Source organism: Melanerpes formicivorus, unplaced genomic scaffold, assembly GCF_026170545.1.
Source record: "Melanerpes formicivorus ecotype bairdi unplaced genomic scaffold, bMelFor1.0.p_v2 SCAF_4, whole genome shotgun sequence".
In the NCBI taxonomy this organism is placed as follows: domain Eukaryota; kingdom Metazoa; phylum Chordata; class Aves; order Piciformes; family Picidae; genus Melanerpes; species Melanerpes formicivorus.
This window is the reverse complement of record NW_027142356.1, coordinates 35602154-35624218: the sequence shown is the minus strand read 5'-3', so window position 1 is coordinate 35624218 and position 22065 is coordinate 35602154. Positions and strand designations below refer to the sequence as shown.

General features: G+C 44.3%; 1 protein-coding gene across 6 annotated transcripts in view; it reads left to right on the top strand.

The window, feature by feature from the left end:
* The window catches only part of ATP8A1 (ATPase phospholipid transporting 8A1), a 154605-nt gene that overhangs the window by 4180 nt on the left and 128360 nt on the right, over positions 1-22065 (top strand). For 5 of the 6 annotated variants that reach the window (XM_068137620.1, XM_068137617.1, XM_068137618.1 and 2 more), the window contains exons 2-4: positions 10933-11047; positions 13612-13711; positions 16332-16430. In XM_068137620.1, coding sequence (XP_067993721.1) covers positions 10933-11047; positions 13612-13711; positions 16332-16430 — 314 coding nt within the window. Of the gene's footprint in view, positions 1-10932; positions 11048-13611; positions 13712-16331; positions 16431-22065 lie in introns of those variants that run through there. The other variant, XM_068137623.1, reaches the window with a different exon arrangement.

Genomic DNA, 22065 nt, shown 5'->3' with positions numbered 1-22065 from the left:
TCATCCCCCAGAACTGGCTGACAGTTGCACAGAGAAATTGACACTGCTGTCTGTAAATCCTTGCAGAATAAAACTTGTGGCTGGTTTTTTCATGTCTATGAGGCAACGTGTTACTTGGCGTAGAGAAAAGAATGAGGTTAAAAGCAGCTACTACTTTTGTGGCACTCTTCCAAGCCTTCCACAGGTTCTTGTGCTCTTCATGGCTGATTAAAGCAAACCAGGCACACTTAGAACCCTTTTCAAATAGGTTTCTTTTTTTGCCTGTTATCCCTGTTGCAAAGAGCACCTGCAGTTCACCAGGAGCCTAGGAAATGCTACAGTTCTAAAGTGATACGTCAGCCAGTGAAGTCTTGTTCAAAGCATGGAGATCTGCCCCTCCTAAACTATTTTAGAAATCACTACATGTGTTTTCACCGCCAGTAACCTTAATGCAGAGTCATACCTGGGCTTTTGGTGCTGTGGAAAGAATAGAATAGAAATAGAACAGAAATAGAAATAGAATTAGAAATAGAACAGAACCAGAATAGAATGGAATAGACCAGGTTGGAAAAGACCTCCGAGATCATTGTCCAACCTATCACCCAACACCATCTAATCAACTAAACCATGGCACCAAGCACCCCATCCAGTCTCTTCCTAAACACCTCCAGTGATGGGGACTCCACCACCTCCCTGGGCAGCACATTCCAGTGGTCAATCTCTCTTTCTGGGAAGAACTTCTTCCTAACATCCAGCCTAAACCTCCCCTGGTGCAGCTTGAGACAGTGTCCTCTTGTTCTGGTGCTGCTTGCCTGGGAGAAGAGACCAACCCCCACCTGGCTACAACTTCCCTTCAGGTAGTTGTAGACAGCAAAAAGGTCTCCCCTGAGCTTCTTCTTCTCCAGGCTAAGCAACCCCAGCTCCCTCAGCCTCTCCTCATAGGGCTTGTGCTCCAAACCCCTCATCTGCCCCTCCTAAACTATTACAGAAATCACTGCATGTGTTTTCACCACCAATAACTTTAATGCAGAATTGTACCTGGGCTTTTAGTGCTGTGGAAATAGCATTGGTGTCCTGTATTCTGCAGTTGAAGAGCACATGGGGAGTCTCTGAGTAGTGTAGCCTACATTGAGCTTTATTAAATACAGTGATGATCTAGGGTTATTTTAGCTATATATAGCTGCAGAGTTTATATATGCAGCTTTTAAATATGATAAGATGGAATCATTCAAAGCATTTTATTTCTTTGGAGAATGGAATTGCTTTGGCAGTTCTTATTAGGGTTCTCTGAAGACTGAAGCATTATTTCTTTTCCTCCATGTGTTGGTAGTGTTCAGTGAACTATATTAGGTCATCTGGAAAGGGTAGAGTATCTTAAGGGGGCCTACAACAAAGCTGGAGAGGGACTTTTTAGGGTGTCAGGGAGTGATAGGAGTAGGGGGAATGGAACAAAATATAGAAATGGGTAGATTCAGATTGGATGTTAGGAAGAAGTTCTTCCCCATGAGGGTGATGAGACACTGGCACAAGTTGCCCAGGGAGGTGGTGGAAGCCTCATCCCTGGAGGTTTATTTAAGCCAGGCTGGATGTGGCTGTGACCATCCTGCTGTAGTGTGAGGTGTCCCTGCCCATGGCAGGGGGGTTGGAACTGGATGATCCTTGAGATCCCTTCCAACCCTAACAATTCTGTGATTCAAGGTGCTGTGGTGCTATCTACCAACAACAGTAGGTAATAACTAGTTCTTCAGATTAGTGAAGGTAAATGCCTGTATGAAAACTAGATGAAGCTGAACTTGTGCAAAATGAGATGACTTTCACATGAAGAGGAAAAGAGTTTTGAAATTCTCTGGTAGTCATCAGATTGTCTTCAGCAGACCATCTGTTTTTGTAAGGCCTCATATATCCCTACGTGTCTCTACTCATGGATGATAGAACCACTTAGCATTTTACCAGATGCAGTGCTCTTTATAGTCACTTATATTTAGGGTGGGGGCTTTTTTTGTGCCAAGTCTGTTTTGCAGAGTACTGTTGAGGTCCCAGTGCTTCATGGCAGAGGTTTGGCCATCTCAGAGGTTCCAGCAGGTTCAATCAGATCAATGCAGTTCCCTTCTGTGCTCTGGCTACTGAGAAGGACAGGCTGAAGGTTCCCATTCCTGTTTTGTCATCAGAGGTGGCATTGCAACAAATTACTCTGAAGGCACTGTCTTCCTTATGATGGACTCTTTGAACTGGGCTGCTTTTGTATGATGTACTAGGAGAATAAAAAAGAACTCTTAGTAATTAAGGGAAGGGCATTAAAATACTACTGATCATTTGAATGAGAGCTTTCCCTCTGTCCCTTTCGACATTGCAGGCTATCTGTATTTCATAGATTCACAGAATGGTTCAGCTTGGAAGGGACTTTGAAGATCATTTAGTTCCAACCCCCTTGCTGTGCCAGGGACGTGTCCTAATAGATCAGGTTGCTCAAGGCCATGAATGCCTCCAGGGAGGGAGCAGCCACAACTTCCCTGTGCAACCTGTTCCAGTGTCTCACTACCCTCACTGTAAAGAATTTCTTCCTAATATCCAGGCTAAATCCACCCTCCTCAAGCTTCAGTACATTCCCTCTTGTCATATCACAACAAACACTTGTAGAAAGTCCTTTCCCAGCTTTCTTGTAGGCCCCCTTCAGGTACTGGAAGGCCACTATAAGGTCTCCCTGGAGCCTTCTCTTTTTCAGGCTGAAGAGACCCAATTTTGATGTTCTCCAGTCCTTTGATCATCTTCATGGCCCTCCTCTGGACATCAAACCAGCAGTTTGATGTCTCTCTTGTGCTGTGGGCACCAGAACTGGATGCAGTACTCCAGGTGGGGTCTCACGAGAGAAGAATAAAGGGGGAGAATCACCTTCCTTGTCCTGCTGGTCACACTTCCTTTGATGCAGCCCAGCACAAGGTTGCCTCCTGCAAGTGCACACTCTGGGTCATGTTTTCATCAGCTGACACCCCCAAGTCCTTCTCCTCGAGACTGCTTTTGAGCCACTCCTCACCCAGCCTATATTTGTGCTTGGGATTGCCCTAAGCCAGGTGCAGGACCTTGCACTTGACCTTGCTGAAGTATGTGAGGTTGGCTTGGGCCCACCTCTCAAGCCTGTCTTGAATGATATCCCTTCCCTCCAGCAACGTCAGTTGCACCACAAGCTTTGTCCATTTCTCCGGAGGAAAATCAGCCTGTTTAAGGTATGAAAGCTGAAACTGTTACACTCCCCTGCTGAGGGAAAATATTTACAAACTTCATTGTCAAAACTGTTTCAGGAAGAGTCCCTGCAAACACTGCATGTTGGAACACTTGCTCCTTCCAAGTTTATTCTTGGAAGCAAAATATTGCCTTCAATGAATCTCTTGCAGGAGAAAGCTCAAGTTGGTTGTTGAGGGGCGGTTTTGTTTCTTCTTCCTGCTGTTTATTTGGGCTTTGTTCTTGTTGAAGATACTCTTTTTTGCTGTCAAAACTGAAAATGCATATCCTATGCAAAATACACGTTTGCAATGAATTTTCATTTGGGTACAGCTCATATCCTGGCAAGTAACTACCTAGCAATTTTTAGCAATTCTATTTTCATATTTCCCCCCCACACTTTGTTTTCTTTCCCCACTGCTGCATGTGATTTCTACCCTTTCTTTAGTTTTAAACAGATTAAAGGAAATCCTGGACCAAAACCTCAGCTGTTGATGGAGTGACTTTGAATGTAATTTGTGGTGTTTTGTGCTTGTCCATCAGTGATTTCCATATTCTCACTTCAGCTAACAAATTAGAGTAGAGTAGAGTAGAGTAGAGTAGAATAGAATAGAATAGAATAGAATAGAATAGAATAGAATAGAATAGAATAGAATAGAATAGGATTAACCAGGTTGGAAGAGACCTTCATGATCATCAAGCCCAACCCATCACCCAACACCATCTAATCAACTAAACCATGGCACCAAGTGCCTCATCCAGTCTCTTTTTAAACACCCTCAAGGATGGTGACTCCACCACCTCCCTGGGCAGCACATTCCAATGGCCAAGCTCTCTTTCTGTGAAGAACTTTCTCCTCACCTCCAGCCTAAACCTCCCCTGGCACAGCTTGAGACTGTGCCCTCTTGTTCAGGTGCTGCTTGCCTGGGAGAAGAGACCAACCAAATATTATGTGTAGTCATTCTAGTTTATGCAACAGCTATGTAAATGAGTTTTTTTGCTTAGGGTAATAGTTGCATTGCTTGGATACTGAAGTACTTCTTTTAATTGGGTTTGGCCCTGTAGTGGCATAAACGGCTCAGAAAGTCTAATTCTGAGTATTAAGAGAAAATTAGTTTTTGAAACTTGCCATTTCTGTGTAATTGTCAGGTGCTTGCCTGTCAGTGGGGACATGTAAGAATGTACATCATGCAGTCTGTTTGATAATTCAGCTGTTGTCAAACACCAGCACAATGCTGGTTAAATAATGGAATGGAATGGAATGGAATGGAATGGAATGGAATGGAATGGAATGGAATGGAATGGAATGGAATGGAATGGAATGGAAGAATAGAATAGAATAGAATAGAATAGAATAGAATAGAATAGAATAGAATAGAATAGAATAGAATAGAATAGAATAGAATAGAATAAGAATAAGAATAGAATAACTTCAACCAGGTTGGAAGAGACCTTCGAGATCATTGAGTCCAACCTATCATCCAACACCATCTAATCAACTAACCCATGGCACCAAGCACCCCATCCAGTCTATTCCTAAACACCTCCAGGGATGGTGACTCCACCACCTCCCTGGGCAGCACATTCCAATGGTCAGTCACTCTCTCTATGAATAATTTCTTCCTAACATCCAGCCTAAACCTCCCCTGGTGCAGCTTGAGACTGTGTCCTCTTGTTCTGGTGCTGCTTGCCTGGGAGAGGAGTCCAACCCCCACCTGGCTACAACCTCCCTTCAGGTAGTTGTAGACAGCAAGAAGGTCTCCCCTGAGCCTCTTCTTCTCCAGGTTAAGCAACCCCAGCTCCCTCAGCCTCCCCTCACAGGGCTGTGCTCCAGACCACTCCCCAGCTTTGTTGCCCTTCTCTGGACACCTTCCAGCAACTCAACATCTTTCCTAAACTGAGGAGCCCAGAACTGGACACAGGACTCAAGGTGTGGCCTAACCAGTGCTGAGTACAGGGGCAGACCTAGGGCAGGAAAGGTGGTTTTACTGAAGCTGCAAAGTACAGAGGGCTATGTATGAGGCTCAGAACTTCATTCTTAAGGGTGCTTTCCAAGTGGAAATTGATAAAGGTAAATTCAAGGTAGAAGGAAGTGAGGCACTGCATGTTTCTGAAGCTCCTCAGCATTTTGTTTTCCTCTCATTTTGTGTAAAGGAGAACAAATAAGTGCCCTAGCACTGATCTATGCAACTAAGTGTCTCCAGTTTGATAATCTTTTAAACAAAGAGGTAGTGCATGGTGCTTCATGCCTGCTAACATTTGCTTTAACCCTGTCACTGTCAATACTCAAAGGTGCTACTGGCATCAAGATTAAAATGAATGCTTTACAATGAAAATAGCACATTCCACAGATATGCCAACACTTTCCTTATTTCCTGAAGGTGGTCAGGCTAGGTGGATATTTTGACATGATAGTTTCCAGCTTCACCATCCAAGTGCTCTCACTGGAGCCATATTTCATATGTGCTCCTTCCCTGAGCTACTGGAAAGTAAATAAATGTCCTGTACTCAGATTGAAGGTGTCCTCATGAGGTGATGGATTGGGGCTCAGTCAGATATAAACAAGTGTTCAGATGTGCCCCTGCAGCTTGGCTGGAAACCTGATCATCATGAGGATGTGCCTTTATTCAGTTGTGTTGTAGGGATACATGTTTATGGACTGCTTGTGTCCAGCAGATCGAGGGAGGTTCTCCTTCCCCTCTACTCTGTCCTGGTGAGACCTCACCTGGGATATTGCATCCAGTTTTGGCCTGCCTGGTTCAAGAGGGATGGGGATCTTCTAGAGAGACATTCCAATAGAGAGTTACCAGGATGATTGAGGGACTGGAGCCCTGCCCTATGTGGAGAGGCTGAGACACCTGGGGCTGGTTAGTCTGGAGAAGAGAAGACTGAGAAGGGATTTAATCAATGTTTATGAATATCTGAGGGCTGGGGGTCAAGAGGGAGGGGACAGGCTCTGCTCAGTTGCATGCTGGGACAGGACAAGGAGCAATAGATATAAACTACAGCACAGGAGGTTCCACCTCAACAGGAGGAGGAACTTTTTCACCCTGAGGGTCACAGAGCGCTGGAACAGGCTCCCCAGAGGGGTTGTGGAGTCTCCTCTGGACTTTCAAGACCCATCTGGATGCATTCCTGTGTGACCTGTGCTGGATTCTGTGGTCCTGCTCTTGCAGGGGGGTTGGACCCAATGATCTTTGGAGGTCCCTTCCAACCCCTAACGTCCAGTGATCCTGTGAGTTGTGTGCTGGAGGTTGTGCATGGCCAGTTGTGTGACGATTGTCACTCCAAGGAGAGGCAGCAAAAGGATTATCAAACTGCATACTTGGTCTTCCAAGTATGCCAAGTATGTGAGCCAGTGTGGTTCCTTGAGTTGAGGAGTACTGTGTGAACACTTGCTGGGGTGGACTCAGTCTCTTAGGCCTTCCTCTGACAGGTCTGTGTGAGATACATATTGAAATATTAATAGAAGTGTGTTGGATGTTTTCCTTTCCTTGGGGATGGTGAGAGGAAGGAAACAAAGAAACTGCAGTGGATGAATGTAGTAGTGAGGATTTCCTGCACAATAATGGAAACTGCAAATTCCAAATGGGAAATGGCAGGAAACTGCCAAGTTTCTACTGAGTTTTGCACAATGTGTGGAGACTTGACCTTGCAAGGTAGTGTCTGAATTACATGTTCCAGGATAAAATAGGTAAGAGGCTGTGCAGTCTGCTGTGGACTGCAGGGTGACTTGGATTAAATTCAGAGAATTCTGATGACAAAGAGGAGAGCTTCTAGTAGATGGAATGGAATGGAATGGAATGGAATGGAATGGAATGGAATGGAATGGAATGGAATGGAATGGAATGGAATGGAATGGAATGGAATGGAATGGAATGGAATGGAATGGAGTGGAATGGAATGGAATGGAATGGAATAAAATTAACCAGGTTGGAAAAGACCTTCAAGATCATCGAGTCCAACCTATCTAATCAACTAAACCATGGCACCAAGCACCCCATCCAGTCTCATCCTAAACACTTCCAGTGATGGTAACGCCACCACTTCCCTGGGCAGAACATTCCAATGGCCAATCTCTCTTTCTGGGAAGAATTTCTTCCTTACATCCAGCCTAAACCTCCCCTGGCACAGCTTGAGACTGTATCCTCTTGTTCTGGTGCTGGTTGCCTGGGAGAAGAGACCAACCCCCACCTGGCTACAACCTCCCTTCAGGTAGTTGTAGACAGCAAGAAGGTCTCCCCTGAGCCTCCTCTTCTCCAGGCTAAGCAGCCCCAGCTCCCTCAGCCTCTCCTCACAGGGCTGTGCTCCAATCCCCTCCCCAGCTTTGTTGCCCTTCTCTGGACACCTTCCAGCATCTCAACATCTTTCCTAAACTCAGGAGCCCAGAACTGGACACAGGACTCAAGGTGTGCCCTAACCTGTGTTGAGTTCAGGACAGAATGACCTCTCTGCTCCTGCTGGCCACGTTATTTCTGATGCAGGCCAGGATGCCATTTGCCTTCTTGGCCACCTGGGTACACTGCTGGCTCATGTTCAGCTTACTATTGACCAATACTGCCACGCCCCTCTCTGCCTGGCTGCTTTCCAGCCACTCTGACCCCAGTAGATGATCTCTAAGGAAGATTGAGGAGCTCCTGACAGAACTCAGGTGTAAAAATGAAACATAAAAGAGCTGGAAGTGAAGAGAGGTTCCTGGATGGGGAGTATAAAGGAATAGGGTTAGTGAAGACAAAGTCCACCTAGGGTTTAATCTGGTAGGAGATTGGTGGAAGTCCTTCTTTTTTTCCTTCAGATTTAACAGCAGGAAGAATGTGACTGTGGAAAATGTGGTCCCACTGCTGAATGTGGCAGGGAACTTGGAGGCCAAGAACACAGGAAAGGATGCAGTACACTTAGAGCTCCACTTTGGACTCTATTCATAAGACCAGGCTTTGGGAACCACAGATTCCTGACACTAGTGGGAAAGCCTGGAGCAGGAAGGACTTACTTCAGTGGAGGAAGACCAGCTTAGGGAACTTGGACGTGGCACTTGGTGCCATGGTCTAGTCATGGGGTCTGTGTTGATAGGTTGGACTCGATGATCCTCGAGGTCCTTTCCAACCTAAGTGATACTGTGATCCTGTGATACTGTGATCCTGTGATACTGTGCTTAGGGAACTCAGCCTGAGTTAGCTGTGTTTTTTTTTTCCTCTTTGTGAGGGAGAGAGGTCTGGGCCTTCTCTCTCAACCCACTACATACTTAAACTGGGAATACATGAGTCCATGGGATCTGATTGGGTGCATTCATGAGTGCAGAGACAGCTGGCATGCCTCACTGTAAGGCCATTCTTGGTGATCTTTGAAAGGTCCTGGCTGTCTGGAGGGGGTTTCAGAGGACTGTAAGAGTATAATTGATCTCCTGTAGGGTGGCTTACATTAATTTTCTTTGTTTGCTTACAAGGATTTTCTGTGTTTGCTTAGTTTTAATTGTGACAGTGAATGTCCTGTGAGCATCTCTCAGAAGAGATGGTTTGTCCAAGCAAATAGAATTAGTCATTTTGATTTAAGGTGGCTATGGCAGACACAGGCTTTTTTTTACTATTATTATTTAATTTCATTATTCAGACATCCTTTTGGAAAACCTTTTTTTTTCCCCCTAGCATTGAGATTAATGGTTAAATTCCCATGAAGGTTTGATAACAAATGGACCTGGTTATGTGTTCTTTTGCAAACTCCTAATTGTTACACTAATAGTAGTGTTATATATGTTTATTTTTTTTCCTCACATAGTATATATATGTCTTACATAGTATATATAGTCTTTCATAGTCTATATAGTATATATATTTCTTATATAGGATATATAAGAAATGCTCTTGCAGCCCAGAAGGCAAATCACAACCTGGGCTGCATCAAGAGGAGCACAGCCAGCAGGGCGAGGGAGTTGATTCTCCCCCTCTGCTCTGCTCTGCTCTGGTGAGACCCCACCTGGAGTACTGTGTCCAGTTCTGGAGCCTCTATTGCAGGAAGGATCTGGAGGTGCTGGAAGGTATCCAGAGAAGGGCCACAAGGATGAGCAGAGGGCTGGAGCTGCTCTGCTATGAGGACAGACTGAGGGAGTTGGGGCTGTTCAGTCTGGAGAAGAGAAAGCTCTGAGGAGACCTAATTGTGGCCTTCCAGTATCTGAAGGGGCTCCAAGAAAGCTGGGGAGGGACTTTTTAGGGTGTCAGGGAGTGATAGGACTAGGGGGGAATGGAACAAAACTAGAAATGGGTAGATTGAGATTGGATGTTGCGAAGAAGTTCTTCCCCATGAGGGTGGTGAGACACTGGCACAGGTTGCCCAGGGAGGTGGTGGCAGCCACATCCCTGGAGGTTTTTGCAGCCAGGCTGGATGTGGCTCTGAGCAACTTGATGTAGTGTGAGATGTCCCTGCCCATGGCAGGGGGGTTGGAACTGGATGATCCTTGGGTGTCCCTTCCAACCCTAACAATTCTATCATTCTGTGATATAGGTCTTACACAGTACATATAGGTCTAATACAGCATGTAAAGATCTTACTTAGTATATGTAGGTCTTATACAGTTTAAATGTACATTATACATATTTCACACACACTTGTATATAAAATACAATGTGTGTGTGCCACACTAGTTTAGAAGAAGCACAAAGGGGAAAGTGTGTCACATGTGTATACTGAGCAGGTATACAGTGCAGGAAAATAGATGAAGTAATGTGAAATAGATTGTATGAAGTTTGCATAGGAAATGTCCCTTGCTGTAAATTCAGCAATGACCAATGATACATTTTACATGCACACCTTGAAACTGCCCTGCTTGAAGGATCTCTGTACAATATGGAGATCTTCTGGGTTTGTAATGTTTAATTGTCAGATAACTACATTTTTCATACAATGGCTTAGGTTGGAAGGGACCTTAGAGATCATCTGCTCCAACCTCCCCGCCATGGGCAGGGCCACCCCTCAACTAGACTCAAGCTGCTCAAGGCCTCATCCAACCTGCCCTTGAACATCCCCAGGGAGGAGGCAGCCACAGCTTCTCTGCACAGCCTACTCCAGAGTCCCACCACTCTCACACTGAAGAACTTCTTCCTAACATCTAGTCTAAACTTACTCTCCCTCAGCTCAAAACCATTCCCCCTTGTCCTGTCTCTAGAAACTCTTATGAAAAGTCCCTCTGCAGCCTTCCTGTAGGATTCCTTCAGGTATGGAAAGCAACTATAAGGTTTCCTGGAGTCTTCTCCAGGCTGAACAGCCCCAACTCCCTCAGCCTATCCTCACAGCAGAGTTGTTCCAGCCCTTGGATCATCTTTGTGGCCTTCTCACTCCAACAGCTCTGTGTGCTTTTTATTGCATGTTGGCCAGAATTAGTGATATTATTGGTATATTCTTGAACATCTTACATCTTTCTTATTCTCTTGGTGTCTTTCTTTATGAAATATTTGTAGTGGCAAAAGCTATTTAACTGGCCTCATGAATTCAGCAGATGTTTACAGTTGTTATTCATTAATATATGTATAAAGCATGTTGACTGTGTAGCTTTTATCCTCATAGCTAATCAAAATTATTTAAAGACTGATAGCTTGGGTTTTTTTCAATCAACACTGCTTGTTATTGTGAGAGATACAAACAGTATGAGTTCACATTCACAAGAGGTGTCTTTCTTTTATTGTGAAGTGCCTTGAACCTTGTGTACAGAAATGTGTTCATGTGGAAAATCATGCTGTGTTTTTATAGGCTATGAGAAGACAGATGATGTTTCAGAGAAAACTTCTCTAGCTGACCAAGAGGAACTGAGAACTATATTCATCAATCAGCCCCAGCTGACCAAATTCTGCAATAACCATGTCAGGTATTAACAGTTCAAGATGTTGATGCGTATTGAATTTCAGAACATTTCATGCTGCGCAGCCAAAAATGAAGGGAGAGACTGTTTATTCCATTTCATAGAATCAACCAGGTTGGAAAAGACCTCAGAGATCAGGTCAACCTATTGCCTAATACCTAACACCTCATGACAGCTAAACCATGGATTCAAGTGCCACATCCTATCCTTTTTTTGAACACCTCCAGGGATGGTGTTCACCACCTCCCTGGGCTGCACATTCCAATGGCCAATTACTCATTCTGGGAAGAACTTTTTCCTCACCTCCAGCCTAAACCTCCCCTGGCACAGCTTGAGACTATGTCTTCTTGTTCTGGTGCTGTTTGCCTGGGAGAAGAGACCAACCCCCACTTGTCTACAACCTCCTTTCAGGTAGTTGTAGAGAGCAATAGTTGTAGAGAGCAATTTCTGACCACTAATTACAGCAAAGAGAGTGGCAGTTCCCTGTCATTTACAAACCTGACCTTCCCAGAATTTAAGAACAGGGTGAGAAGTGGAGGAAGGGATTGCCTTTATAGGGCTGCCTTTACAGGGCTGCCTTTACAGCCCCACCATCAGCATGTCCCTGGAGTATGAATTTGTTCTTCAGCTTTCAGTTCATCTGAAGTTCAGTTCATCTTGTCACCTTTGAACAGGATCCTGGTGCCAGTAGAGATGCACTTTGCTTGAGCATGGTGTTGTTTATGCTTTGGAAACTCTTTTTCAGTCCCCCAGCTTACAAAACTCGCTTTGAATTTCAAGCTTGGGCTTTAGGGCTTTGATGATTTACAGCGTGGCTGAGGGTTGTTTTATTTTTTGAGGTATTTCTGAATTTTAGTTAACACATAAATTAGGTCTGAGGACATCCTCAGCCTCTGTTGTTAAAAGTCCAAGTAAATGAATGGCAAAGATATCCCTGTCCCAAGCAGGGGTGGTTTTGCTGAAGGTACCTCTGATACTTGCAGGAGTTGTTAGATGGTGTTGGATGATAGGTTGGACTCGATGATCTCAGAGGTCTTTTCCAACCTGGTTCATTCTGTATTCTGTATAGATAGTGAGAAAAATGGGGGGTTGGGGTGGGGTAGAAAGGGCTACCTTGTAGACTTGAGATACTTTATAATGCATTTTTTTCTTTGTCTATACAACTTCTCTTTCTTTCCCTCTGTGTTTTGGACAGTGTTGACCCTTTTTGCAGGATATATTCATTCCACCATTCAATGCATTGGTTTATGCAAAGTTAGATATTATTATTACTGTTAGATATTATTATGACTGTTAAAAGGGGTTGAAGCTACTTTCCTGAGTCTTTGGCATGGTCATTTTCACTGTTAACTCTTTTAGGACCTTAGATGCTAGCAGTCTGTTCTGAAGTGGAACGCTGAGACAGAGCTGGAAGTTCAAAGCTTTTGTGATGATGGCTTAGCAGAGATCATTGCATTAGGATGAATTCTATTCTATTCTTCCAGCCTAGCAAAGCTATACTTAGTATCCAATATTTATGAGTTTAAAAGAAAATAAAAATGAGCTTTCCATTCAGTGAAGGGCATAGGGTTGTGGTTTTTTTATCTTTTAATAGACTTCTATAATTTTAATAACTTCCTAAGTGCCCTGTTCAAGAAATGAGCGGTAGAACGAGAGGAAATGACCTCAAGTGTTGCCAGGGGAGGTTTAGGTTGGGTAGCAGGGAAAATGTCTTCACTGAAAGAGTGGTCAGGCATTGGAGCTGGCTACCCAGGGAGGTGGTGGAGTTACCATCCCTGAAGGTGTTCAGAAAACATGCAGACCTGGCACTTCAGGACACGGTTTAGTGGGCATGGTGCTGCTGGTTTGGTTATTGGACTTGCTCTTAGAGGTCTTGTTCAGCCTGACTGATTCTGTGGTTCTCTAAATTCAGCTGATCCTGTTGATGATGTTTTTTTAAATGTTTTTAATTTTATTTTTGGTGTTGAGTTGTGCAAACTCCTACCCAGTTGTGCAAACTCCTACCCGGCACAGAAGCTCTGCAGGTGCCCCATCCTGGCTAAGCACCCTGCTCACTATGCCTGTTATGCCTCTTTCCCCCCAGAATGCTGTCTGAGCTGGAGTTACTGTGCTGTTACCTGCCCAGTGTACACCATGGCTTGTAGGGTAGAGTACTCCTCTGGGGCCAACAGCTGTGGGCTTGGGGCTTGCCTTACCTGTTTCCTCAGCAGTGGAGCAACTGCCTGACTCCTGCCTTCTCTTTATTTTTCCCCCTCTCCTCATTGCCTCTAAGTGAGTGACAACAGGGCTTGACTGCTTCCCACAGAGCAGGCAGAGGTGAGAAGGGAACTTCTTGTCTCTCCATGGAAGCTCCAGGCAGTCTGTGTGTGTGGCAGGTTCAGGGACACCTGCAGGGTTGTCTCTGTGGAAGTCTTTCTGGTTCAGCCAAAACAAATCTGTTTGCTAGCACAGAAATGACAAAAGGTTCTGTTTTGTTTGAGTGGTTGAGTTATGGAGAAGGGAAGAAATGAATATGAATGTTTGGGTTTGTACTTTAATAATAGCCTGTGTTTTTGTCTGTTTTCTCTCAGCACTGCAAAGTACAACATAATCACATTCCTGCCAAGGTTCCTTTATTCCCAGTTCAGAAGAGCTGCTAATGCATTTTTTCTTTTTATTGCATTACTTCAGGTAAGATCAACAATAAGATGCTCATACTTGAGACTTGTTGGGAGAGCATTTGTACCACAGTGTTTTGCAGAGATGCTGAGGTTCTTTCTGAGCCTTGCAGAACAGGAAATGTGTAAACATACCATCAAGAAACACTTGGGCTTGTGGGGGAATATTTACTTCTTGGAGATAACGCAATGCAGACACAGATGTTTCTGTAAAGCAGGTTAAACACAGCTGAAGTACAGGTAAAGGAAACTGTTGTGGCAGGAAAATGCCAGTTGAAAAGACCTGCCATACACAGGCAAATGGTCTCTATGGTTAGCATTTTTCATACTGCCTAAGAAAACATGCTGATGAACTCACATCCTGTAGTCTGTTTTGAGAGGTAAGAATTGCAGCTGAGGAAAAGAAATTCTTTATGATCTCTTAGTAGTTGAAGTTGATAAAGCAGACTGTGAGGGGTTTTCCAATACTGTTCTGTGAATGCAGTACCTGATGAGGAATGAAAATTGAGCTCTGGGTAGTTGCAGTGATAATTACCATTGGCTAGTTCTGCATTCTTAATCATATCTGACAAACTCAGCCTTTCTGCACTATTTCTACTCCATGTTTGAGAATGTGTTGATTTATTGTGTTAGGAATTACCATAAACACAACTTACTGAAACAAAGGCACATATATTACCATGTGCACTTCCTCCCCCCCCCTCACTTCAGATGTTTCAGCAAGTGAAAGTTGATTCCTCTGTTGTTACTCAGATTCCTTTGCTTCCACATTAAGTGCTGTGGAGAATTTTCTTGGGCTGTATCTGCACAGATAGCTTGCACTGTTTTCTAGGGGTAACAAAACTGAAGCTCTTAAGAGTTTCATTAAGTTGTCTGCCTGCAAACCTTTGGCTTCTAAACCAACAGCCTTTTGACCCCATCTGGCATCTTGGGCTAACCCAGTGGCCCAGCAGCACTTCATGTGGTGCCACTGTGCACATCAAGCTAATGACACAGATTGTGAGGTTTCAGAACCTGTTTGTGGCTTGGTATGACTGGGTGAGAGGTTGACAGGTAGGTGTTTGGGGTGGAGACAGTGCAGTGTTAGGCAGAGGAATGTTAGGTAGTGGAATGTTAGGATTTACAAGTCCACCATCTCCTGTCAGACTATCAGTCTGAGATCACAGTGGTAGGATTAAGAAATACAGGTTAAAGGAACCAGGGTGCAGGCTGGTGCCTCTTCTGCTTTCATATTTTGCCTGCAAAATAATGTTTAATATGAACGAGGAAGCTTAAGCACACATCTTAAAGGGGAATGAAAGAGTAGTAATAGCTGGAAAAGTGATGGCTCCTTTTCCCTTGTGACCAATGCAGTAATTGCTTGCAAAATGTGGTCTAGAGTTACCTGGAAAATAAATCTTTGTTGGTCTTACGCCAAGAAACATAGCATGTGTGTGTGTAACATCCTGTTTCCTTTCAGATGCACAAGGTAGTGGTAGCAAAAAGAAATGTCTATAATACAGAAATAACTTTGGCTGGGTTTTCAAACCCTTTTATGAGAAAATGAGGATGTCTCCTAAGCACATTGAGGCACCACTTATTAGTGCAGGCTTTTCTTGCACAGGTCTCATTTTAGTCATATGGGCTGTGGAGGCAGCAATCCTATCAGTTACTACTGTTGCCATTAACAACTCTGTACATAAAGGTAATTAGAGATAATCATCCATGGATATCACATAAGTAGCTGCATTTTCTCAGCACTTACTTTGAACACACGTTGCCATCTTGCTTGGCATAAAATAGGGTCTGGCAGAAAGTAGCTTCTTGAATTTTGTCCATTAATAACTAGTGTGATACACCTGGAGCACCCCTGCCATGAGGGCAGGCTGAGGGAGTTGGGGCTGATCAGTCTGGAGAAGAAAAGGCTCCAAGGAGACCTAATTGTGGCCTTCCAGTATCTGAAGGGGGCTCCAAGAAAGCTGGGGAGGGACTTTTTAGGCTGTCAGGGAGCAATAGGACTAGGGGGGAATGTAACAAAACTGGAAATGGGTAGATTAAGATTGAATGTTAGGAAGAAGTTCTTTGCCATGAGGGTGGTGAGACACTGGCACAGGTTGCCCAGGGAGGTGGTGGTGGAAGCCTCATCCCTGGAGGTTTTTTTAAGCCAGGCAGGATGTGGCTCTGGGCAACCTGATCTATTGGAAAGTGTCAATGCTCATGGCAGGGGGGTTGGAACTAGATGATCCTTGAGGCCCCTTCCAACCCTGACAATTCTTGTGATTCTGTGAGAGTATCTCTTAGAGATTAAAACTGCGAGGAAGTGAAAATACCTTGGACTTGTGTCCAGTTTCACCAAGATGTGAACTGAAAAAGCTAATTGTATTTTATAAATCCATATTTTTACATTGAAATACAGAAAGGGAAGGTAAATCTTCTCCAGACAGTAAAACTCCTGAAAGAAACTCCACTCTTCTATTTAAAACAGAAATACTGTTTCAGTTTACCACCTTTGATTGGAGACAGCAGCCACCTCTTGGAGACAATCAGCACCATGTTTAAAAAGTGAATTCAGTTGTCTGTATGTGCACAGAATGTACTAAAAATAAGTTTTAACATTTTTTTCCTCTCTCTTATTTGTTTGTTTTTTTTAACAGCAAATCCCAGATGTGTCCCCAACAGGCCGTTACACCACGTTGGTCCCTCTCTTATTTATTTTAGCTGTAGCTGCAGTGAAGGAGATAATAGAGGACATTGTAAGTATTTTATGGCAAAGTTTTGTGAATGGCTTTCAAGGTTTTCATAGGTTATATAGTAGTAATAATAATAATAATAATAAACAACAACCAGGTGGGAAGAGACTTCAAAGATCATTGTGTTCAACCCATCAACCAATCCAACCCACCTAAACAACTAACCCATGGCACCAAGCACCCATCAAGTCTCCTCCTGAACACCTCCAATGATGGTGACTCCATCACCTCCTTGGGCAGCCCATTCCAATGGGCAATCACTCTCTCTGTATAGAACTTCTTCCTAACATCCAACCTGAACCTCCCCTGGCGCAGCCTGAGACTGTGTCCTCTTGTTCTGTATAAACAGTCTGTGGAGTAATTCTGTGTGGAACCATTTTTGCCTTCTGGATGCTTTTAGAATAGAATAGGGTTTTTACTAACAATAGTAGAATGGTTTCTATTATATAGAATAGAATAGAATAGAATAGAATAGAATAGAATAGAATAGAATAGAATAGAATAGAATAGAATAAGACAGGATAGAATAAGACAGGATAGAATAGGACAGGATAGAATAGAATAGAATAAGAATAGAATAGAATAGAATAGAATAGACCAGACCAGACCAGACCAGACCAGACCAGACCAGGTTGGAAGAGACCTTCAAGATCATCACATCCAACCCATCATCCAACACCACCTAATCAACTAAACCATGCAACCAAGCACCCCATCAAGTCTCCTCCTAAACACCTCCAATGATGGTGACTCCACCACCTCCCTGGGCAGCCCAAAGGCATCTAAAGCTGCTTCAGAAGATGCACCTTTAATGGTGTTAGGATTTGAGAGTGTGTTTACTGTACACACAAGTGACAATAACATGGTGAAACAGTGACTTGTGTTTATTGCATAGATTGTTCCTGCTCAAACACTTTCCATTAATGAAGTACAAGCATATTTTTAAAGTGCATACTTGGAACTAAAGGCTCCACAGCCCCCAGTCAAGTCCTGAATATTGCCAGTTTTCTTAGGTAAGAGCTCAGCTAAAAGAAGATTGGAAGCTACTGAACTCATCTTGTGTGGAATCTATTTTAAAACCAAATAACCTTTAAATATTTGGCTAGAAAATGTTCTTTTCTTTTTTTTCCTTTCTGCAGGGGCAGAGTCCTTTATTCCCACTAATTATACTTGTGAACTGGATTTTAATTCAATCTGTGAAGGAGACACTAGACTAATATTTTTATAGAAAAATTGGGAGAACTTCTGGCTTTAGTCCAGGCCATGAAGAGGTTAGAATTAAAGAAGAAAAATTATTCCCAAGATCCTTTTTATTGTTACATCTCTGTTTGAGGTGCCTTTAAAAAAACACACAGCACAGAGCTGAAGATCTAAGGAGGCTGCATAGTCTCAAGCATCTATCACTCATCCTTCACACTTGAAACTGTACAGCCTTTTGCTTCAGAAGTAAATACTTCCTGGACCTTTCTAAACAGTGCTGCTAGAATTAGTGTGTGACACTTTTAGTATGTTTAGAATGGAAATCTCTTTGGTTTAATGCATTCTAGGTGTATGAGTGCAGGTCACTAATGTGCCAATTGAAAAATGGAGTTTCCCCCCATTTAGAATAGAGTAGAGTAGAGTAGAGTAGAGTAGAGTAGAGTAGAGTAGAGTAGAATAGAATAGAATAGAATAGAATAGAATAGAATAGAATAGACCAGACCAGACCAGACCAGACCAGACCAGAAAAGAGCTTCAAGGTCATCACATCCAACATGTCATCCAACACCACCTAATCAACTAAACCATGGCACCAAGCACCCCGTCAAGTCTCCTCCTGAACACCTCCAATGATGGTGACTCCACCACCTCCCTGGGCAGCCCATTCCAATGGGCAATCACTCTCTCTGTGTAGAATTTCTTCCTAACCTCCAGCCTAAAGTTCCCCTGGCACAGCTTGAGACTGTATCCTCTTGTTCTGGTGCTGGTTGCCTGCGAGAAGAGACCAACCCCCACTTGGCTGCAACCTCACTTCATGTAGTTGTAGACAGCAATAAGGTCTCCCCTGAGCCTCATCTTCTCCAGGCTAAGCAACCCCAGCTCCTTCAGTCTGTCCTCATAGGGCTTGTGTTCCAAGCCCCTCCCCAGTTTTGTTGCCATTCTCTGGACACATTCCAGCAACTCAACATCCTCCCTAAACTGAGGAGCCCAGAACTGGACACAGGACTCAAGTTGTGGCCTAACCAGTGCAGTGTACGGGGGCAGAATGACCTCCCTGCTCCTGCTGGCCACACTGTTCCTGATGCAGGCCAGGATGCCATTGGCCCTCTTGACCGCCGGGGCACACTGCAGGCTCATGTTCAGCCTACCATTGACCAGCACCCCCAGGTCCCTCTCTGCCTGGCTGCTCTCCAGCCACTCTGACCCCAGCCTGTAGCACTGCATGGGGTTGTTGTGGCCAATGTGCAGAACCTGGCACTTGGATGTGTTCAATCTCATGCCCTTGGCCTCTGCCCATCTGTCCAGCCTGTCCAGGTCCCTCTGCAGAGCCTCTCTACCCTCCAGCAGATCAACTCCTGCCCCCAGCTTGGTGTCATCAGCAAATTTACTGATGATGGATGGACTCAATGCACTCAGAGTCCTGTGTCACAGAGCTGAGTGGTCCTGCTGGAGATGAGGATGTGTCTATTAAATGCTTTTGTTATATTTTGTATTTCTGGTATTAGGTGCCCAGTAATCAGCTTCTCCTTAAGTGTCTTTGTTGCTTTCCCTTTGCATAAAATTAATTCATGTTCTTTCAGATATTTTTAACCATTCTGCTGCTAATGCTTACAGACTTAGACCATCTGTCAGTGTCTAGGCAAATCAAAAACCCTGGCTGCTGCTGCTGCTGTACAGAGTGTCCTTTTTAAAATGATCACATCCACTCACTTTTCTTTGATGTTACTTGTTGCTACAGCTTGCTCTTTGGAGCTTTGAAGTGGACAGTTTGGTGTAGGGGGGGAAGACAGGGAAAAGGTTTAGGGTTCTTTGCAAATTTAACTAAACCAATGAAGTTCTTAGTGCCAAATGCTACAGAGGAACCTACAGGCAAATCAAAACCTTTTCCCTTCCTGTTAAGTTTTCATTGCCTCAGACTGTACTTAACGCCTGCTGCACTCAGTTGAAGCTGAATGAGATGAGGCAGCTGCTAATGTAAAGGCTGTATGTGTGTTTGCAAAGTTCTCTGTATCTATCTATATATTTACACACAGGTGTTGGTAACTTAGAGAATTTCTCACTTGCATAGCTGAGTTTTAAGGACTGTAAACAAAACAATTTGGTTTGGCTTTGTAGTCAAAACAGGTATGAGATAATGTTGCCTTCTGGTTGTATTGGGAATGGAATAGAATAGAATTAACCAGGTTGGAAGAGACTTTTGAGATCATCAAGTCCAACCTATCACCCAACACCAAACACCATCTAATCAACTACACCATGGCACCAAGCACCCCATCCAGTCTCCTCCTAAACACCTCCAGTGATGGTGACTCCACCACCTCCCTGGCCAGCACATTCCAATGGGCAATCTCTCTTTCTGGGAAGAACTTCTTCCTAACATCCAGACTAAACCTCCCCTGGCACAGCTTGAGACTGTGTCCTCTTGTTCTGGTGCTGGTTGCCTGGGAGAAGAGAGAAGCCCCCACCTGGCTACAACCTCCCTTTAGGTAGTTGTAGACAGCAATAAGGTCTCCCCTTAGCCTCCTCTTCTCCAGGCTAAGCAACCCCAGCTCCCTCAGCCTCTCCTCACAGGGCTGTGCTCCAAACCCCTCACCAACTTTGTTAGCCTTCTCTGGACACGTTCCAGCAAGTCAACATCCTCCCTAAACTGAGGGTCCCAGAACTGGACACAGGACTCAAGGTGTGGCCTAACCAGTGCAGTGTTCAGGACAGAACAACCTCCCTGCTCCTGCTGGCCACACTGTTCCTGATACAGGCCAGGATGCCACTGGCTTTCTTGCCCACCTGGGCACACTGATGGCTCCTGTTCAGCCTACTATCAACCATACCCCCCCAGGTCCCTTTCTGCCTAGCTGCTCTCCAGCCACTCTGACCCCAGCCCATAGCACTGCATGGGGCCAATGTGTAAAACCTGGCACTTAGATGTATTAAATCTCATGCCCTTGGGCTCTGCCCATCTGTCCAGCTTGTCTAGGTCCCTCTGCAGAGCTCTCCCACCCTCTAACAGATCAACACCTGCCCCTAGCTTGGTGTAGTCTGCAAATTTATTGATGATGGACTCAATCCCCTCATCCAATTGATAAAGATATTAAAGAGCATAGGGCCCAGCACTGATCCCTGGGGGACACCACTGGTGATTGGCTGCCAGCTGGATGTGGCACCATTCACCACTGCTCTCTGGGCTCGGCACTCCAGCCAGTTTCTGAATATTTGGCTAACTGCTGGCTTTACCTCTTTTCCTGTGAAAGCTGGCTACTTGATGCACAGTAAAACACTCAGTGTGTTTTCCCTGAACCTTTCATTTTCATTGTGTCTTAGCTACTTTACACATTGGGATATCCAAGATCTCCAGGAGCGGTTATTTTCATCTAACACTGAAGCAAGATTCATTTGGCTTGTGGATGAGAACCTTGTATCCAAATACCAAACACAGACTTATCAAAATAATACTTTCCACTCAAGAACCAAATCCTCCCTTTTCTGCAGTGATTTTCTCCTGTTTCCCACCATTTTCACCCAGCACAGCTCACAAAGCATCTGCCATTAAAGTGTTCCTCTTCAAGCTGGAGGACACATTTCCTGTGGGCAAATGAACACCTCCTGCGCTCAAGTTATTACCTATTGATCAAAGGTTCTTTACCTGTGAAATCACCAAGGAGCTGCTAGGATGTGAAAATCCAGTAAAATAATAAGAAGCTACTCTTTGCAAAGTGTGAAGGTGGCCTTTTCAGGGCTGCTAGCTCAGAGTCATACCAGCATTTTGTTAGTAATATATTTCTTAAGTAGCTTGTCTTGCTTTCCTTTCAATTTACAACATTGCTTCTGATTGTATTACTGTTTCAACAGCATGAACTCTGTATCAGTATTGAAAAGAATGATCTAAATCAGTTAATTCTCTGGAAATTCAATTTGTTTTTCAAATTGAAGGAGTTGGGGCTGTTCAGTCTGGAGATGAGAAGGCTCCCAGGTGACCTAATTGTGGCCTTCCGGTATCTGAAGGGGGCCTACAGGAGGGCTGGGGAGGGACTTCTCAGGATCTCAGGCAGTGAGAGGACTAGGGGGAATGGAATGAAGCTGGAGGTGGGGAGATTCAGGCTGGATGTGAGGAGGAGGTTCTTCCCCATGAGAGTGGTGAAACCCTGGAATGTGTTGTCCAGGGAGGTGGTTGGGGCCCTGTCCCTGGGGGTGTTTAAGCCCAGGCTGGATGAGGCTCTGGCCAGCCTGATCTAGTGTGAGGTGTCCCTGCCCATGGCAGGGGGGTTGGAACTAGCTGATCCTTGTGGTCCCTTCCAACCCTGACTGATACTATGATACTATGATCACTATTTTTTCCCAGATCATCTTCACTCTTCATATTCATCTTTATTTTTCCCAATCATCTTCATTCTTCATCTTTTTTTCCAAATCATCTTCATCTTTATTTTTTTCCAAATGATCT